The sequence below is a fragment of the Cavia porcellus genome, unplaced genomic scaffold (genome assembly GCF_034190915.1).
Source record: "Cavia porcellus strain 051 isolate PalLab524CR breed Dunkin Hartley unplaced genomic scaffold, mCavPor4.1 scaffold_22, whole genome shotgun sequence".
Classification (NCBI taxonomy): domain Eukaryota; kingdom Metazoa; phylum Chordata; class Mammalia; order Rodentia; family Caviidae; genus Cavia; species Cavia porcellus.
Window position 1 is genome coordinate 18,041,808 of NW_026947505.1, and position 22,093 is coordinate 18,063,900.

General features: G+C 37.9%; 1 protein-coding gene across 6 annotated transcripts in view; it reads right to left on the reverse strand.

The window, feature by feature from the left end:
- Lama2 (laminin subunit alpha 2) overlaps window positions 1-22,093 on the reverse strand; it is a 553,946-nt gene that overhangs the window by 148,751 nt on the left and 383,102 nt on the right. For all 6 annotated transcript variants that reach the window (XM_063232872.1, XM_063232874.1, XM_063232873.1 and 3 more), the window contains 3 exons: window positions 21,022-21,139; window positions 14,044-14,178; window positions 2,182-2,306 (listed from right to left, as the gene is read on the reverse strand). In XM_063232872.1, the coding sequence (XP_063088942.1) occupies window positions 2,182-2,306; window positions 14,044-14,178; window positions 21,022-21,139 (378 nt within the window). The remainder of the gene's footprint in view (window positions 1-2,181; window positions 2,307-14,043; window positions 14,179-21,021; window positions 21,140-22,093) is intronic.

Consider the following 22,093-nt stretch of genomic DNA (forward strand, 5'->3'; position numbering starts at 1 on the left):
GCTCCCCCTTGAGTAACGTCAGCCTGGGAAATCTTATCTGACTTCAACCCATTTACTAACACATTTCTTCCTTCCTCTGCTTGGGTAGTTTTTCAGATTTCCATTTTCTGCAGCTCTTTGCAGATTTCTACTCAGGTAGACCCTCCGCATCAATCTGGAGCTACTTAAACCATAAATTGCCTTTCTTCTGAAGCTGGAATTCATTGATTTTCCTATTTCAGCTCATGGGTCCACCACTATTTGCTTTTTGGACAGTGTGGCTCAAACTCTCCGTAAGCTACTCCTCCCTGGACCCTCAGCCCTCGCATCTAATGAGGTACCAGTTCTGCAGGGCTATGTTTAACAAGTGTCTCACTGTCATCCCCATGTCTCCACTCTTGTTTCTACTGCGTCCCTTTAAGTCCTAATTATGTTTTTCCCAGGCTGCTGCAGTAGCCTTTTAATTGGTCTCATTGCTTTTCTTCCTTGCCTGTTTCAATTCATTATATTCAATTCTATCATAATAGACTTCTTAAAATGTGGCTCTGATCATGTTAACCTTTTCTTAAAAAAATAGAATTTGAAGCTTTTTGGTATATTGAAAAATTAAACACTAATTTCTTAGAATGGTATTCAAGGACTTCTGCAATGTGGCCTCCAATCTCTCATTCATTTTCATCTGTAATTATGAAATTCTGTCCATTTAAAGGCCATGCTCCGAACTCCATTACTTACGAACTCTCAAACATTTCTCTGCATTGTATTTTCTAAGCTACTATCACTGCCTACTATCCATACCAGTAAAACCATTTCAGTCCACTGCTGACAATCTATCATACCTATAAACACTTCTTTTAGTGTGCTCTTAAAGCTTCTGAAATTAAGTAGTGTTTTATGTCCTTGAATTGTCTTAACATTGAATTTGGTTCCTCTCCAGATTCTTGTCCTCTCATAGTCTCTGCAGCTGTCATTATAGCAAAATCAACACGAAATTGTTAATGAACCATTGATTTTTTTCTAATCCAAATTCTTCACATCTTAATAGACAGTAAACAGAGAACATTCTTTTGTTTAAATATTGGCATCAGAGGGGCATTGGGGAAAAGGAGATGAAAATGATCTGTTTCACACACCTGCCTTTTGGTGCTTTAGTGAAAATAAGATCATGTATATTATTAGCATAATTAATCTCCATTTTACTTGAACATTTACATTTGAAACCTCAGAAAAAGTTTGTGATTATGGCTGAGAAAAAAACAGGGACTTCCAGGAGGGAAAGAAGCAAATTTATTAAAAAAATTGTTTTCAGAATGTATTCAGAGTTGAAGACAGAATAGCCAGATGAACAGGCGCAGACAGGAAGATAACTTCTGTCTGCCTGACTTTGTGCCTCTTTTGTACTCCAGATAAGTTGTCTGCAATTCCAAATCTGAACAAACTTCTGCATCTTCTTCTTCTTCTTCTTCTTCAAAAGTAGATTCCTACAGAAAAGCTACTTTATCACCTAGAGATTGAAGTCCAGGAATCACTCAACAGAAAGTACGAGCTTAGCAAAAAGGTAAATGAAGACACCTAGAGATTTTCATAAAAATAAAAACCAAGGCTGAAATGTTCAGGCAGCCCTGAAATAAGATATCCCAGCATTTGCTCCCCCGGATGGCGGTTTCCATGGCACCAGGCTCAGACCATCTTAGGAGAAAGGGGGCAGTAATTCCGGCAGACACTGACCTTTCTAGAGCATAATCGTAAGTCACGCCGCTTTCACTGTGCTATTTTTCAATTGTATCCTTGGTAATTATTTCCCAATCTCGAACTGAACACACACCATGAATGGAATCAGCCACAAAAATAATGTAGTACCCACCCAAACAATTCTTTGTAGCTGAATTTTTGGAAGACCTATATGCAAACACTAGACCTGCATATTTATAAAACCATGTACATTTGTACATATGCCATTTATTTTATGAGCAGATCTTCTGTTATTATTGGTACTTTCACTTGTATTCATGAATATTATTTACTTTGGACGGGGTTTTAAAGGACAAATGAACCATAGCATATATAAACCTACTTTTGTCATGTTTTTATATATATTTTTTTAAAGTCTTGTCTACATGGAAATAGCCAAGTCTTAGACAGCCATGTGCTAGACAGATGGCATCACTGATTGGGAAATATGGTTATATTTCTCAGTCTTACTTGTTGCTGGGAGAAATCAGAGGGCAAGCACATTGCTGACAGTCGTTTGGCAATCCCTTGACAGTTCCATAGTATCCCACAGCACACCGCTCGCAAAAATCACCAGCAGTGTGATGCTGACAGTCCTGTAAAGACAAAGCAGATGAGCTTTGTTTTTAATTTAGTGAGACATAGAATGTAATTCATCATACAGCTCTCAACTTATGACTGTGTCTGTTTGTGGAAATGCACAGCAGACACACATACTTTTTATAATTAAGAGGAAACATAATATTTGTTATATATATATATATATATATATATATATATAGAGAGAGAGAGAGAGAGAGAGAGAGAGAGAGAGTCTTCATTTGAGAAACTGGTCCTGTTTGTTATGTTACTATAGCTATAGTGAGAAGAATTTCTGATTTCCCTATATCAACTTCTGTGTACATTTTCCTCTTTTTCTAACTTGGGAAATATAATTTCAAGTGTGTCTCTAAAGTTTATGCTTTTCCCCTGGCCTTATTTTAGAACTAGGAGGTGCCGGTGAAAGTGTGGAGATTCCTGGGAGGTCTCTGTCTGCCCATCAGGGCCCTGCATAGAGTTATAGGGAAGTGAAAAGCACAGTGGTTCTCAGAGACAACGTGGGCAAACAGAAGTCAGCCTTTCTACCATCTGAAGAATGGGGTCTATTTTTTGCCAAATATCGGTGAGTCTATATAAATACAGAGAACTCAACTTGAACTGAGCAAACTTACACCCACACCTCTTCCTTGCACGTGCATGGTAAGGGGAATCGGCATGCTAAGCTTTAAGGTACTTCCACGGAAAATGAGACCAGTAGCAGAGCAGTATACACACAGCTTTGAAATCAAAGTGTCACGAGGCAGAATCACGTTTAACACACAGTGCTCGCTGTGTGAGACAGGATACGGGAAAAGCCGCCTTGAGAATAAACCCAATGAGGGAAGGAAAGTAAAATATAACTTTCCACCTTCCAGAAATGTATTCGACTTCAGGGGGGAGAAACCTGGCACACTTAATAAGCCACAAAAACGCAGTATTGAATGTAGTTTAGTGAAAACGTGATCCTTGATTTGGGGAGTGAATACATGAATAAATAAATGGAACTTTGGGGCTGGATTTCAGCTCGATTTTCCAGGACAGGATTTAAGGCACTCAGGGCAATGGCTTACTTCCTGTAACCTGCACCCCAAGGGAAGGTGAGCAGCAGTGGTCAGGAGCAGCACAGATGTGGATGCTGACAACTAAGCCCCTGATCTGATCCTTCTTTACATCACAACAGTACAATCTCTGTTCTGAATTTCCACCTCCCCCTACAGAGGATAACTTCCTATTCTCAGAGAAAGGAAAGCTCCTATTTGGGCCTGCCTCAGTTTCCTTCCAAATAGTCCATGGTTTTGCTTGCATCTTTTCCATCTCTTTGACATAGTTTTCTGTCTGTGGGAAGCTTTGTCTTGTCCCTGGCTCACCCCTAAAATCTTCCACCTGAACTGAAATTTCTGCACAGTGATCATGACACGTGAATTGCCTATTTCTGGTCATTCTTTCTCTGAATTTGGTGTTGTTGTTGTTCTGGGGATCAAACTCATGACCTGCCGCTTGCCACCCAAGTGTTTATGCCACTGAAATAAAACCCTGGCTGTCTCTGAAATTTTTTATTTCCAAGTTTTCCTTAAATCTGTTGACTCATCCCCTACCTCAGTTTCTACTCCTATCCTCCTTCACGGTCTCTCTCTTCCCTGTCTGTCTAGTAGATTAGTTTTGTTGATTTTACTCTTGGCTCTTATCTTCTGTTTTTCCTACACATGCCACTTTGGTGATTTAACTCATGACTATGACACTAGTTTCCTGTGTTCCATGAGCTCTGAATTTTATATATTCATCATGGAAATCTCCAGTGAGCCCTAAACTTTTATTTCTAACTGCTGCTTAGGTAGAGTTCACTGTATAACACAAAAGCACCCAGTCTCTGAACTGTCACCTAGGAAGCTCATCTCTCCTGCCAATTGTCCTGTGTCCCATTTTCAGTTGAGAGTCACTGCCATCTGCTGAGTGGCTCAGGTCAGCAACCTAGAGCTTTCTCTTAGCCCACATGTCGCCAATTCTGCTCGCCAATTCTGTTTTTCTCTGCTTGTTTCCTTGTGGCTGCTAGGTTTATCTAGCCACTGTCATCTTTAACCTGGATTATTAGAATAACCTTCTAGCTAAAGATTCTGTTTCCAGATGTTTTCATCTAGGGACTTCTCCACACTCTACTCATGTCAAACCTAGCTTTTCTCTTGCGTGAGACTCTGCAATGGGTCTTCATCACCTTCGGGATGAATGACAGCCCCTTGGCACAGCAGGGGAGATTTTTCTAATCTGGCTACTACTTTCCCACCAGCCTTCTCTAGGTGCTGTTTCTTTTGCACCCTTGGGATACCATAATATTTTAAGATGAAAAAAGGTCAGGTTCCAGTGTAATAAAAGTGGCTCTCAGGACAGGATGATTTGTTATATTTTGATGTTGATTTAAGCACCATAATCCCTTCTCATTCAGCTATCCAAAGGAGCCATCACAGTTTAGTAATAAAATACCCCTTGTGCATTTAAGAGTAGTGTTGTTAGAGATAATGACTCCCAGATAAAGCAATTATCTATGAATTCCAGTCTAAAATCTTTCAGCAAGATGTCACATAATGAGTAAGTGTTAACCGGGGAGTGTTTTAAGAATGTATTTCATAGTTTAGGAATGAGCATGTGCCAGCAGCACATGGATTCTTCAACAATAGTTTTTCACTTTTAGCCTTTTGCTTTTATAATGAAATCACTGTATAATGAATTATTTTTGTGTAACCTAAATGTAACATTAACAACGAAATCAAACTACATAAAAATAATGATCATAACTAAAGTATAGACATTTGAAAATGAGGTTTCATTTTTTTATACTTGAAAACTTTTATATAAATTTCTTCAGCGTAACTTCTCAGGGCAGCCGATCTTCTCCAGTGCTGTTGACATACCGTACTTAGTTAAGTGAATCAGATGTCCTGCTTAGGTCTTTAACACAACACATAAATCTTGATCCTATTTTTGAAACTTTTTGACATTGCTCTTTTAAATGACTTTTTGGTATGCTATCCAACAGTGTACATATTTGCTCTTGTGCAGAAATTAGCCTTTGGAAAAATCTCTATATTTTATATATGTAATGAGAAGCTTAATAATAAATGTATAACTGATATTATCATATTTTAGACCTAAGGCAAGGAATTACTTAGACTAGTCTTTCTTATACTTTCTTTGAGATACCATAAATGCAAGAATTCTTACAAGACAATTTCTCTCACCTTGGTAACTATAAACTGATGCTTTTACTTCTGCGTCTGAAAACTTTCATTTTAATTTTCAGCCAGTGACCAAAGCTACATAGATTAAGTCTAATTCCCATTTTCAGGGAAGGGGAAATTCATTTTTTTGTTTGTTTTTTCTTTTTCCTTTTTATCGGTACCGGGGATTGAACTCATGACTGCCTGCTTGCAAGGCAGGTGCTTATGCCACTGAGCTAAATCCCCAGCCCCAAAGGTACTCATTTTTAAAGAACATTATTACTCTCTAAACCTCTTTTCAAGTCAAACACTTAAAATTTCTAGTTACTAAGAGTTTCTTTAAAAAACACAGTGGCTTACATAAGTCTGTAGCTGTGATTTACAAAAATATTGAGTGTACTTCTGTCCTTAATCAGGATCTTGAATAAATAATAGTGCCCTATGTTGGTCCTTATTCAATGTGCAAACAAATAGGAACTTCATATCCCATGGGTTAATGTTAGGGGCACTTTCCTTCATTTTTTTCTTAAACAATCGAAAGTGAGGTCCTAGTGGGCAAGGCCCATGCATTTCACATCTTTATATCCAACACCTACCATAGATGGGCAGGTGGAAATAATCGTTAACAGGTGCCGCCAAATGAAGGGGAGGTGAGCTAAGTTCAAAATCTTCTCCATACACTTCACGTTGGTAATCGTGGGCATAATGCTACTTGTGAGGGAGTCTTTTCCTACTCAATGAATTAAGTTACACTTGCATTTTTATGGCACTTGAGTACAGACAGATCCTATTCACGTCATGGATCACATTATGAACGTGGCAAAGTCAAACTCAAAGCTCATTTCTTATCACTGGAGACATCTCTACAGCTTCCTCCTCTGCAAGCTGTTCTAGCTGTTATTAGCTTTGCTGAATTTGACGTATGATATATCAGACCATCTGAGGAAATTGACATTATACCGAGATTCAGGAAACTAGCAGCTCAGATATTCTATATATAACCTTGGCTATATATAGCAAAACACAGTGTTAAGTATCTTATTTTGAATGACTCTATTCTGATTCACAGTGAACACTTTTTTTTTCTATGGTTGACAGGAAGTGGTTAAATAAGCCACACTTAAATTTCATTGGAGATCAACATCAGTTTATAATATCTTTCTTTCTCTTATAAAACATGAAAAGATATTTTATTAATTTCTATCTTATGATTTCTCAAATATTTGTCATATATGACCTCTAATAACTTTGCAGATTCTACCCACATTGTAGGATATAATTCAGCTGGGATTTAAAAATTAAACTCATTAATCAAATAAATACGTACTTATTCCTTCTCAGTTAGGAGAAAGAAATTATCAGTGGTTTAAAAATCTGATTCTATAATACTTTTTGGAGAAGACTCTAGTAGATTGCTTAAATTGTCTTACCATTAATTTTTAGAAGTGTATTTAACTGCTCATGAGGTTGCAGACAGGTTAACGGTTTACCAAACACCTTTAAACGCAGTAGGCTCCAGTTAGAGATCTACTTACTGAGGAGAGGATAGTTAAACTGCAGATATTGACAGCAATTCAGGCAATGAAGCAGGTCAGAAATGCAAACTATCTTCTTTTCAAACAAGAATTATAAGAGCACATAAGACACAACATGCTCAATAAATACAGCGAAAGGATAAGAATCTGCCAAAGGGGGAAAAATAATATCTCAGGGAAAAGGAGGGAAAAAAGGAAGGGAAAATAAAAATATCTAAACTTGTATAAACACACTTAGGATAGCTAAGATGATTGTGCTCACATTTTGTAAGTTCTTGAAACAAAACAGTTAACATTCATAGGATTGGAACAATTTTGAATGCTTCGTGTCTGGTGATCTGAGGAACTCTTCTGAGGATCACTATGAACAACCCTAGTTACTCTTACCACCTTGTTTTGAAGGCCTATATCGTCATTGCTTTGGGTTCTTTGCTATTGTTCTTTGTCTCTTTTGTTTCTTATTTTTCTAGTAATCTGTTTTGTTTTGTTTTTTTCCCCAATACAGAAAGGATAGGTATACATGTGGAGGCTTATGCATGCCTAGAACTTCTAAACAGTTTACGAGATCAATTGTATTATGTGTGATGAAATGAACGGCTACGCTAAAGAAAAAGACATTATGGAATCCATTGCTGATTTCCTATCCTCATGCTGTGAAATCTAGTGATGTTTTTAATTCTTTGTTTAGAGTGGTTTTAGTCTGTTTTGTATTATTTAATTTCAACATATATGAAAGTATGGACAGCTATTTTGAAAAGAACAAGAGACATTACGGTAGCCATCGTTGATTTTTCTATTGTCTGATTTTGAAGGCCTACATTGCCTACATTACTGTTTCGATCAATTTTATATTAGTTTGTTTTGTATCAATTCATTGTGTGTGAAGATATAGACAACTATTTAGGAGAAAACAGACATTATGGTAGCCACGGTAGATCTCCTGTTGTCTTGCTTTGAAATCTGTGTCAATTACATTGTTTTCTCCTGATCTGCTTTGTTCTGTTTTATTATGGTTTGTTTAAGCCTCTTTAAAATAAAAAAGTTTTAAAAAATAAAACAACAGGAAATCAGAAAAAAAGAATTATGATAGCATAAAAAGTAACACTTTCATAATTTGATGTTTAAAATATACTTGAGCTGCCTGAGGCTTCATGTGAAAAACAACAGAAATAATCCTGACCATGGAGTTTAGTAATGATTAAATGAGAATATGAAAACATCCATCCATTCATTCATCTACCCATTCACCCACACGACTCCTTGTGTATGCGTATATGTTAGTGTCAGTTCAGTTAATTTTCCCTTCTTCTGTTTGAGATTCAGTATGTTTTATTCTTCCATTCTGAAAAAAAAATTTTCCTTAAAGGGTAACAGTTGCAGAAGTTTTGGTAATAATTGATAGTGTAGAAGGTATAGAATTTATTAAAACCTAGGAAAAAGAAATCTCTCCTTTACAAATGTCATTAGGAAAGAACAACTGGGATGGGAGAAAGGAGAAAAGCAAGAAGGGAAAAGATTTTATATATAAAATATGTATACATATATGTGTGTGTGTGTGTAAATATATACAAGGCAGATAACTATACTATTAATCTCTATACATTAAAAAGAGTGGTTTGTTTTTACATTGTATGTCTGATCATTTATTACACTTAAATCTTGTAATCTGAGCAAATACCTTCATGATAACAATATGCAGTATATTAACTAGTGTTAATTTCCTATTTTTTAGAATTCTGTATCATTTTTATTCTTTTTTGTTTTGTTTGTTTTTTGAGAAAAGAAATGCTTAATTATGTGGAGATATCAGTTTTGGATAATTATTAAAATAAATATTTTTAACATATTCTGATTTTGACTAGAGTCGATGTAAAAAAAAATTAAAAAACAGGTGTCCCATTTCTACACATCATTGCCTTGAGGGCTACACTGTGGTATATTCTGAATATCTGAGTCTTTTCTAAACTCCTACAGTGCAGTTCTATGCTGGACGGTGATACTTTCAGGATTTTGGGCTTTTGAGAGGTGATTGGGTTATTAGGATAAAGCCTTCATGTTTAGGATTAAAATCCTTTCAAAAGTGGCCCACAGTCAGCTCACACCTTACAGCATCCTCATCTAGGAAACAGGCCCTTGCCAAGCACCAAATGTGCTGGGCCTTGAGTTTGCACCTGCTGCCTTCCAGAACTGTGAGAAATACGTTTTGGTTGTTTATAAGTCACCCATCTATGGCATTTGGTTACAACAGCCCAAAAAGATTAAGGAAGAAAATCTAGCACAATGGTAGAAATATAAATGTTTTTCATCTATTGGATTAATGATCAGCTGATTGATTCTGAAACTGTAAATGGTTAATGATGTAGGGTCATGATCATCATTATGATCATTGTCATCATGACTGCTTTTATGGACAGTACCATGTACTAAATAAAAGGGTCCTTATAAAAATTCTGAGTAGGTATATATATATATATATATAAATTTATAAATGAGGCAACTCAAGCCATATTGAGGTTAAAGAAACTGATGAGGCTCAGGAGGTAGTAAGTATGAAGACAGTGTTTGAGTCTGAAAGTCTCAATGAGACCATAATGTTAAGAGAAGTAATTTAGACATACAAGCTTAAATATCACATGGTTCTTTTATATGAGACATTCAGAGTATAAACAGCAAAATGAAGATAGATCATAGGAAGCAGAGAGATAGATCTTTTTGCAAAATGGAAGGAAACCAGGGGATGGAGCAGGGAGGGGTGGAAAGACTGAAGACGTGTCATGCACATGTACCAACTCCCCATGGCGAATGTAATAATTATGTACTGCCAATATGCACAAATAACAATTTAATAAACGAAGTCTGACCTCAGAGTCCCTGCCTGCCACCATCTGAAGGTGGTGGCACTACATTGTGGAGTGGACATGATATTACACTTGAATCATTACTCCACCTAGGAGAAAAATCATTTTGCTTCAATTTCTCCAGCTACAGCACGGGAATGATAAGAGCTACTTTCCACAGGCCTCATGGGCTTGTTTCAAAGATAAACAGAGTTGCCTCAATTCAAAAGTTTAAGTTCCCTGGGGGAAAATATAAAAATTCAGAGCATAGCAATTTACACTAGCTGTGTGTGTTTGATGGAAGTATTTATTTGGTTTTTACTTCATCTAGAATTTCTCAGAAAATAGAAGACTAGAATAGAGCATTCCTAAGGAACAAAAGTTGCTGTAGAAATCATTTGATTAAAAGAAGATCGTGTAAAGACAATAACTTACATCCTAATAAACATAAAATTAGATTCTATCCTTTGTGGAAGTTTCTAAATTAATCCTATGAAGCGAACAAAGTCCTGCTAAAAAATCAACAAAATTACACAAGAATGATGAATCTAATTATTTATCAAAGTATAAGTTAACCCTTCCACCTAAAGTATTGAATTTTATAGATAAGCAGATAGTGAAAGTGTATTACCCCTAAAGCACCTATTTCAGAATTTCAAGGAGAGTTGATATTATTTAGTTATTTAATCAATAATATCATTCATCATCTGCTTTAAGTGAAAACATACAGGCACGGTCATCTCTTTTTTGTGCATTACTGAAAACTGAGTTCAGGGCTCATACATGCTACTCAGGTACACGAGCTGCTTGTCCTCCCCTTGCAGGCAGTTTTATAATTTTGAATAAGGGTCTCACACTCCAACCTAACCTACACAAGGAAGCGTATTAATAATTTAAAACCTTAACATGATTGAAAGAAACTATCTTTAAGAAACAGGAATATATTTTCTCAATAAAAAAGTAATATTTTTCTTGAATGAAGTACCTGGATCTTAATTGGGTGCAATATTTGACACATTCATATTAAAATCAGGAATAAAATAGGGAGCTGATTATGCTCCTATTTAATATTTTTTAGAAGACTGACTTAATGAAAAAGATTATAACAGATATGAGTTCTGGTAAGGAAAATAGAATTATAATTATTTAAAAATAACATCATAACTATAAAGTAACTGAAATATCAATTGGAAACTTATGGGAGTGAAATAAAAGTGGATGGACAGTAAACACATGTGAAACTTTTTTCACCAATGATGACCCGTCAATAAATGTACAATGTCAAAATAAAAATGTAATGTTTACCATTGAGATTAAAATGTATGATACAGAGGAATGACTTTGATGTACAAAGCATATGATCTGATAGCATTGAGGTAGTTTATTGTATGACATAAAAGATTTATATTTCAAACAAAATAATAGGCAATTAACAAAGGTTAAAATAGGTTGGCTTTCAGTTTAGAGTGACATGTTGGAGTGAGGGGGGATTATCCAGAGTGAGGAGCTTGAAAGGCAGGGAAGGTAAGGTCTACAATGTCTCTGGGAGACTCGGTTTTTTCTAGAAAGAACAATTAATCCAAAGTAATGCAAACTAGAATTACAGGGCTCAGGCACAGGAAAGCAGGGGTCTGAGGCAGGGGGATCCCTCCATTCTTATGGCTTTCAGTCAGTCAACAAAATACAAAGAAATGTCAAGGACTTCGAGGATGGGCAGAAGTAGGAGGAGAGGTTTGGGGCTGAGGAGGGAGGGGAACTTATAAAACAGCATCGAGAAATGTCTGGGAAGAAATGGAAAAGAGAAAACACAGGGATTGCAGAAGAGCACAGAGGACACGCTTGAAGGGAGCGAGCGTGAGGTCCAGCTGGATTGGAAGGCAGGTCGGTCCTCTTTCCAGAGCCACCTTTGGCCTAGAGGTGTCAGAGTGGAACACATGGAAAAGCAGTGTGTGGGAACCCGGGAGGAGTGTGAGGGGAGAGCAAGGCGCGTGAGCACTGTCCAGCAGGGATGCTAACAAGGGATCAGGAGTGCTGAGCCAGCTTAGAAAGGGACGGTAGGAGAGGCAAGGTGTGAGCATCACTGCGAGATTACAAGAGCTAAAGTGACTAATCTCAAGTGGGGAGACCATAAAGGATAGGCAACAAATCAGACCCTCAAAATGGGGATTACGAAGGCACAGGAAGCTGAGAGTGAAGGGTATGGGTGAGTTAAAGGGTACTTAGATCACCGGAAATGATGACAGGAATGATGCCAGACAGAAAGGACTGAGCGCTGGGAAAGTCTCCAGGGAATGAGGGGCGATCTGAGAGCTGTGACTGCTATGGGCAGACACAGTGGGAGAATAGATGAGGGTGTGAGATTCAAAGCTGGTGCTGTGGAGAAAAGGAAAGGGACCTGAGACTGGCACGGGGCTAAGGGACATGGGCTCCACCTTCACGACTAGGGAAATGAGTCATAGAACGAAGGGTTACTGCAGGAGGCCAGGTTTCAATTAGGAAAGATCAAGGGAATGTTCAGGGTGCTAGAAGCTTTGGGGGGGATTTCACTGCTGACTGGCCACAAGCTCCACATGGGTGGTAAAAGGGTTTCAGAGATAATGAGAGGTGGGAAGTGGGGAGAGCAAAGAGTAGAGATGTGGGGGATAGAGTCCAGGGAATGCAGGGTAACTCGGAAGACTGGAATTTTTATGGTAATAGAAATGCAAAGGGGAAAAAAAAAATGAGAATTCTGATCTTTCCAAAGCATGCAGTGGCAGAGGACAGTGCAGGGTCCTAGAAGGGAGATGGCATGTTGAGAGCAGCCTCAAATATAGGGCAATGGATACATAAAGGGATTTCTAACAAAAGATTTTAAAGAACATCTAACAACACTGGTAATTCGAGAAACACAAATTAAAACAACACTGAGATTTCATCTCACTCCAGAATAGAGGGCTTCCATCAAGAGATCAAGCAATAACAAATGCTACAGGGGCTGTGGGGAAAAGGGACTCTTCTCCACTGTGGTGGGAGTGTCGAGTGAGGCAATCACTGTGGAAATCAGTGTGGAGATTCCTCAAAAACTAAAACTAGAGGTCCCATTTGACCCAGTTGTACCCCAAACAGGTAAAAGGATCATTCCACAGTGAAACAGGTGTGCGCCATTTTTACAGCAGCACAATTTATAATAGCTAAATCTTGGAAACAGCCCATATGCCCATCAACAGATGAATGGATAAACCAGATGTGGTATTGATATACAATGGAGCACTGCTCGGCCATAAAGTAGGATAAGCTAGAGTTATTTTTTAGGAAAATTGAAGTATCTGAGCTACATAATGTTACATAAAATAAATGAGATACACAAGTTTAGATATCACATTGTTTCTCTCCTGTGACAAATCCAAATGATAAATAAATAACAAAATGGAGAACAGATACTGGGAAGTAGGAGAAGCGGAAGGAGACCAGGGCATGGGAAGGACAAAGGGAAGGAAGATGCATGGATTTTTAAAAAAAGATAATTGAAAGGAAAAATGGAAACACAGCTTTTGTAAATGGGGAGGGGAAACAAGATTAAAGAGGGGGAAGATTACAAAAAAGGATGAAATAACACATCATGTACAAATATAAATTCCCTATGATGAATGTGATCATTATGTATCACAAACATTGTATGCACTAATAAAAATAAATTTATGAAAGAGTACCAAACAACAAATATGCTCAGACAGACAAACTTAAAGGGCAGAATATAAAGCCAAACCTATGATAGATATGTTGTAAATCTGATTTGCATACACATATATAAAATTCATAGAAAGACCTAAACTATTACATTTTTATTAGATTGAATTTCAGGTATGACTTTTATTTTCTCTTAAGTTTTCCATAAATTTCAAACTCTTTATAGAAAGCAATTTTTGTTGATAATTAGAAAAGAAAACCCTGCATTGCCTCTGGTCCTGTTCTAAGACGCTATTATTCTACTTCTTGATGGAACAGTGGTATTAGCAGGTGTCGTACTTTATTATTATTTTTAAATGTGGGGCACAGTGAGGATCTCCCTCCCTTGGGTACTGTATTTCACCTCAAGGTGCACCCCTGAGGATGAGCTGGACTCCATACAAGGCCTGTGTTTGCATAAAGAGAAGTCAGCACAGGGACCTTTTCATGAACAACTCGGGCGCCTACCTGGCAAACGGATGTTTCAGGGTCACACAGGTTGCTGTGCCCATGACACTGACATGGGACACATGTGCCCAGGGTGAGTCTTGGGCTGTGGCCACCTGGCTCAGGGCGCAGTCGATAGAATCCTGGAGAGCACATCTGAAACAAAAGAAGCCACGTGGAATGGCCAAGTTAGAAATCTCGTGCAGCACTCAGTCCTCACCAGCTATGGAGACAGACCTCCTTCCCTCCGTGTGTGGTAGGGGCAACCTGCTGACAGACGCAAGTGTCAATTTTGCTACCTAGTACACGTTTCTGCGGATCCTCATCTTGGCTACAGATGCAGGCAGCATCCCTATGATCAAATTTTAGCCGAGGAAGGCTGTCATTTGCATCCACAACTCTTAGGCCGAAAACGCTTGGAAAAGTCTTTTTCTTTTTTAAACTTGAAAAAAGAAGTTTATTTTTAACTAACATTTTCATATGGACTGAAAAGACAGTCCCAATGTCCCTGGCAACCTAAAACTGACTCTTTTCTGTGCCTGATGGAGAACTAGCAAATATCTGATGAAATGTAGCAAAAAATTAAAGAAGTAAAAAAGTGCCATAGATGCATTATTTATATCAATATAATTTAAAGACTATAAAAAGAAGGCATTCAAAATAATGAAAGCCCTACCATCTTAGGACTATGAGGTCATCAATAAAATTTATCTTTCCTGATTTTTTAAAAAATTTTTTCTGTTTTGCCCAAAATTCTGAAAGCCGACAGAAAATTTTTGGTGCAGCTGACATATTGCAAAACCAAGACTTTACTCTTCCTTCAGGCCTATTATGGAAATGTATCGGGAAGTGCCTGGCTTCCCGGAATGCTCAGCTCTCCGGGGAACAGCGGGGTGGTCCCCCCTCAGCCTCTGGAATCCATCAGACACTGCTCCGTTTCTCACCAGGAGGGAGGAGTAGGTTCTTCAGAGCCCACTGAAAATTACCAAGGTGCTGCTTTCATAATTCCATCTATGACAGACATTTTCTCACTTACAAACTATGCTGCCACTGATGAAAGGAAAATGGTGGCTGAACAGACAGGCGAAGCAACATTGGACAAATTCTTCCTAAGCCCTCTATGGGCTTGTGGTTCTGGCTTAATAGGAGAGTAGAGAATACTTTCAAAAGAAACAGATCAATACTCAACACTCTCCCCTTGTTTATTTTGATTTGGAAAATGGGTGCCTCAAGTAAGCATTTAATTAAGAGTCTCTCTGGTCTTATCAGCCTATAAGAAATTCTAATGAGACTGGATAATGTCCCAGCTTTGAGCAAACTGATCAAAGAAAGCAGAGAAATATTCACATCTTGTGTTTCATTTGTCTTGTGGTGGACATATTCACATACTTGAATGAAGTTTACTCATAGTATTTAAAATCAAGCTTCAGGTTTACCACTTCATAAAATAAGGTCAAGAAATTACAGCTCAATTCATTTAAGCATCACTGAAAAACAACAATAACAACCCAAGTGTATACTTAAAAGTGGCTTGCAATGTGTGGTTCCAATTTGTATTAACTGACTACTGGATAAAACCAAATTATATTGACCAAGATTTTATCCCTGAATATCTTTCTAGATATTATTATTATATTGGTGCATTTTTTGAGGTCTGTGTGTACGTTTTTGTGTCATACACAAATGTGTCAAAATATACAATTTAAGAGGCGATTCACAGATCCACTTGACATCTGAAACAAAAATTTAATGAAACAAGCCTCTGAAGAATACAGTTTAGGAAATGATTCTCTCCCTAGAAGAGCGACATGAAATTGAGTGCTAAGTGCTGAGACATGCGGGTGAGCACTGTGGTCCGCTCCTGCAGTGTACAACCTCTGCTTCCTGGTGCATTGCTCCTTCCTGGACAGCTGCATGGGGCAGTAGCACAGTACTGGGATAGGAGTCTGTGGCCTGAGTTCCAGTAGAGCCCTGTGCAGAACCCCCTGGCCTTTCCTTGTGGTTCTTACAGTTACCTGGGGGCTTTTAAAGGTACTGATGCTTGGCTCTACCCCCAAGAAAGCCAACCTCACTGATAAAGAGTGGGGTCAGGATTTGTTTGAAGACTCCTGAGAGGACCCAAGGAGCAGTCGGGGGGTTGAGATTTGCTGGGTTCTCTGTCACTGCGGTGAATGTGTGTATGTTAGGGCAGGCAGACTCCTGGGGAACAGGGCAGGACGGAATAAGCAAAAAGCCAAGGGTTTTAAAAGTCAGCTTTGTTTGAAGGATAGGGCAAGTTATTGCCTTTGGGGTACAGTTTCCTCATCCCCCAAATGAGAAAGCATAGTAGCTCTGATGATTTCTGAAGTTTCTGACATTTGTCCTGCTATATTGCATTTCTCAAGGTTAGTAAAGAAAAAGAGACTTTCATAACAGGAGAATCAGATACTTGAAACACACTCACACACAACTATGAGCTACTTATTTCTTTTTAATGCCTTGCTTTTTTGGATCTTTTTGTAATTATTCTTTCCTTTTTAAGTTTTTGGCAAGTGTTTTTTTAATATCACAAATTCCCTCTTTTCAGTGAACTAGAGCAAAATCCCTAAGAACAGTTATGTTTGAGTTGGGCTTTAAAAAGCTACTTTAGAAATTCTCAACTAAAATTCTTTCTGGAACACAATGAAGGATGAAAGAAAAATAAAGAAGTCTTTTTCTGAGTTCATTTGATCCTTGTTTTCTCCATCGCAGACTTTTCCCAAGTTTCTTTCCATGCACCATGATGATGCATAGCTCAATGTCCTTCTGCTTTCTTTCAGACTTCAATTTACTTTCACCATACGATGTCTCTTCAAAAGATGAGGATGAATTTATACCAAAGTGTGGGAAGAAAGGGAGACTGGAAAGTGGCCAACCCAGGAGTAGAGTAGTGTGGCAGCCCCTCCTTTCCTCAGAATTCAACATAAGGACAGATTTTCCTGCTGCAACCAAGAAAAATGCTGGTTTGTATCTTCTTATGGCTTCTTGTACTCGGGCAAAGTGACTTTAGTTTTGGAAGTGGTGGAACAGTGCTTTTGTGCAGATTTTGAATATGGCAGCCTTACGGTCCTCACTTGGATCACAGGGATCCTAGGCTCATCTGTGTTTTGGAAACAGACTTGTCTGCACTCACATGGTACTTTGGCTGTGTCTGGCTGTATGGTCACAAGCAACTTCTTAGGTCTCAATTTTCTATTCTATAAAATGGAGATCATAGATCATACTTGGTGGTCATGTGAATACATTAGGAAATATGCTCGAGATGGTTTTGGATACAGCAAACACTCAGTAAAGAAGTTATTTTTGTATCCATTTCTCATAAGGATTGAGTGATGCACTTCATTTCAACATATTAAAAAAAACATAGATTTCTCTATCCCAGGCAAATTTTTAGATATAGTTGGCGAGGATAAACTAAAATAAAAGCAACTGTAATTGTTCCAAATTGTACTGAGAAGGAAAATTGTAATGCATGCCTCTTACCCACACCCTGGTCCTAAATATTTGCATGTGTAGTCAATGTGTTGCATACCAACATGTCAGTGACTCACACACTGTATATGTGAGAGAGACTCCATAAGGCTATGTTGCTTCATGATGTTGTAACAGGATTCGTTTGTACAAATACAAGGTATGATGTCTGCATGATGACGTAGCTGCCTAATGACACAGTTAAACAGCACACAGACAGTTTTCCAGCCTGCTAGGTGCAGCCAAATGAGAAAGGAAGCCTGAGAGATGGTTTGTGTAAGAGAAGAAATCTATTTCCACATTTTTCCTTTTGGATTTTATGACTTCATAACAGGTATAAATTCAGAACTTAAAAAAGTAGTTTTTTGATTTTTTTAGAAATTGGAATATGTTAGGTCTTGAGAGGTGACTGAAGAGATACTAGCCATTCAGCTGTGAGCATACAGTCCTAGTAAAATTAGGAGGGGGGCTAAAACTATGTGAACGTGGCATGGTGAATTTCTGATACCCACAGTATTTTTGCAGAGAACCACAAGTCTGTATTTTCCATTTTTAAGGATGAAAGTCATACATACGAATGGGGTCTCTGTGTAATCCCAAACAGAATTTAAACCTCAAAAGAACCCAATCAGAAGGGCAAGTTAACTGAGTCAATGCCATAGCTCCAACAACAACAAATCTAGTGAGGAAATAGTGTCCTTTGACTTCCAAAGTCATTTTGACTCTACTTCGAATCATAAATTGCAGTAATTAGGCATTTCTAGAACCAACATTTTTAAGGAATGAAACTAAAGTGTCACAACACTGTAGGTAACGGGCAAAGGCTAAGTGTCTTTATAACAGGCCACATTTTTAGTGGTAACTGATACTTAATCTTTATACCTGCAACTACATTTTAGGTAAAAATATGAAGAGTCGGTAAAACAAATGCCTTGCTAATATCATATATTTGGTGAGAAGATCGTAAAGGCATTTCTTTGCATTTTTATAACCCAAAGCATATGTTACTGGAATGGGATATATTATTTCAAAATTGTCCTTAGCTTTTGGTTTGATGATTACATTTTATGCATGGGTAATTGTACTTTAGAATCAAGATGAATTACAAATAAGATGTATGATGGATTAGAGGCACTGGCTTGTGGAGAACACCTCAGGTACCTTATTATGAGAGATAAACCCTTGTCTTCATAATTACTTCACTAATACTTTATTGTAATTATCTGTAAATAGGAGCTTAAGTGAAATTCTTGGGATGCAGCCAAAGTCACCAATGCAGGTGATTGTACACATTTCTAGTTTTTCTTGATTTCCTTCATTTATCATTGCTTCCTTTGCATTAATTTGTATTTTCATTTGATAGAAAATTACTAAAATTAATGGTAAAGCATGCTTTAGAATACACTATTTGCAAAGCCTATTGATTACAATAAGCAGAGATTTTAACATTTGGAATTTGCAAGGGAGAATAGATTGCATTAAAATAATTTCATGCCTTTCCAACAGTGTATTGCTAAGTGGGCAGTATTATTTTAAGTATATATAAGAATAGCAGAGCTGTAATAACTTACTCTTTGACATATCTCAAGGTCAACCTTGACTACTTGCTGAAAATCTTCCCTAGCAAAACAATATTGTAGAGTCAGAGAATTTCAGAACTTCATTTTAAGGTTTGGACAACTATTTAGTAATGAAGGCCAATAGCAATTAAGGGAATCGATCAAGGTTACGGGTTAGTCTGCCGCACAGCCAAACAATCCTTGCAATAAAAGTTGGTCTCTTGTTTAGAAAAATCTCAAGCTTTTTCTGCCCTCTATCTTTTGATCTCTCATGCTCAGGGAAAGTAAGCATGTTATATACCTGAACGTTACCTTATTTTTTACCTCTATGCTGGGCGTGTGTGTATGTATTTGGATGGGTTGTATATACAAATACTATACATGTGTGTATACATATATTCACACACTGTATAGCTAAGAGCTCAGTGTATAAGCAGATGTGACAGTTATTAAATTATGAGTTGGATTACTTGGTATTTGTTAGATCAAAGTGGAGACATCCAAAGGAATATTGTGCTCAGAACAGTGATAAGAGGGTATAAAGTGATTTCAGGGATGCTTCAAAAGATCTGAGTTAGTCTATGAAACTATTCTCTGAACAATGTGGAATCCTTATGATGGAACCCTCAATTTGCAATGGGCTCCCCCACATACATTTTTACCTTATTAGGACAATTCTGTAGGTAAACAGATGAAGTTCAGCAGAAAGCATAAAGGACTCCGCCCAGGCCACAGATCTGGGCAGAATCCAAATCCCTTTTTCTTCTCATTATCCTTCTCACTAAGGTGCCTCTCAGGAAACTTACAGTCAACATTTTCAAATTTTGTATCATGTTTTGACCTGGTGGTGGTGTCTGTCTCGTGTGCCATGCTTAACAAAGCTTGATGACTTTCTTAATAAAAGTTATTTCTAAATAAATCCTCATGGAGCTATATAATGAGTTATTATTATAATGATATCTCAGTAGTATTAACTCAACAGTATTAACACTGATGACATGATAGGGTCCCCGGTAAGTGCTTAATGCTCATAGCTTGGTCTTCACAAGATACTTGGCTTGTAAAGGTGTGGGGTGGATGTTAGTAATATCTGCCTGCTATGCTGTGGGCACTGACCAGTGTGACTAAAGGCAAAGAGCCCGAGTTTAGACCTAAAGTGGATCCTAGAGGCCCCTTCCCTGCCAGGTGTCACCAAGGGGTTGATAGCAAAGGGATGAATGTGGTGACAGTTAAGGACTTAGTATTTATCATCTCTGTCTCAATGAGGTTCCGTGACTTGTGCAAGGTCTCAGTCCTAGTAGAGGCAATTACCCCGTTTCTCTTTCCCTGTGTTCAGTGCCCTAGGAATAGCTGCTGTTAGTAGAAAACTGACTCCTTGAAAACAAAGATCTAGAAAATCTGCTAATTCTTAAGGGTGTCAGAGGAATAAGCTAGCAGGAAAACACACACAACACGCAAATCAGTTTTGAAACTGTAATGACTGAATGACAGTAACACTGTGGGAACAAATTTCTGCTTCTCTGAGGAGCCTCGGTGGAGGGAAACAGCCTGCTATTTAGTAAATAAGTTTTGTCACGTTCTGTATAAAAACACTTTCAAAATCCAGCATAAACATATCGCATAATCACTGCAGTTTAAATGCCTCTAACCGTTCACAAATAGTGACAAGAAAATAGATCAGGTACGACAGACAGGCCTTTTGAAAGCCTGGTTGTGTCCTGACTGCTCTATATTTTCATAGATCTTCTAATTTTTATCAGGTATTTCTTTGCAGCTGTGATTTGTACTCCCAAGCAGCCGTCCCATCATCTTCTCTTTACTGAGCTTCACAGTGTGAGTGCACGATCAGATAAAATAGGTTAAGAGTTCATATAAAGGAAGAACTGACAGCAGCCTTTCCATTTGGCTCCCGACATGCGGAGGCTAAGCAGATGAGCAGCGGCTCACATACCTCACAGGACAAGCCGGAGTAGCCGGGGGGACAGTCACACTTTTCTATCAGCAGAGCAGGAGGAGTTGCTGCTGTTGCGGGTCCTGGCTCAGCCACCTCCATTGAGATTTCAGAAATCCTGCAAACAGCAAGCACGATCTTAGCCGATCACTGAGCATACGGACAGCGCCATGAGAAGCATCTTCTCAGATTTTGGTCAGCTTCAAGCAGGTTCCACTATTTTGTTTTTAACTGACACAAGATAAGTGTATATATTTAGGAAGATAACAATGTAATGCCTTGGTTCACATACTCACTATGGGAAGTGTAGATCAGTGAGTGTATATGTTGTTTGAACCTGGCTAACTTCCAAGGGTTTTTATGCTTCATCTTATTACTGCATCTTTTGCTTCTTTAAAGATTGAGCTTACACATTAGTAAAAACAGCTGCACGAATCATGAGGAGTTTGGTAAACTGGATGTCTGCCATCCTGGTGAGACGTTATTATAAAGATTTTTTTCTCACTTGTAAAAATACGAGTAGCTTCAGATAGACATGGACAATTAAATAGGCATTTGTATTCTTTCAAACAGACAACCCAAGGTCATTCTCCATTAGACTAGCCCCTGTAGACACTAGTGAAATTGTTTTTAATTTACTACTGTGCTCAATTTTTCCCTTGCAAGTCTTTGAATGTCCTTTAAAGAACTTTAGAAAACCACCTAGAAAACAAAGAGTGTAAGTGATCTAATAATATCAATCTCTTTCTGATGATAAAGAACCATTCAAATTAATATTTTATTAATCTTATTAAGTAAATCCTTCAAGTGACTGAATTCACCCTTGCTATTGGTAGAAAAGTCCTTATAACTGAAAAACTATTCACAATGGAATTACTGATATCTTTTTTATTAATTTGAAGTTACACACTAAAAAATATGCAGTCCATAAACTCAGACTATTTCATGATTGAGTAACTGGTAACATGAAAATGTTCTGCAAATAAACTTTTAAGCGAGACAATGAATAGTTTTGCTTCAATAAAAGACACCTCTAATAGCTAAGGGCTTTGAATCATAGCAAGCGTAGGTG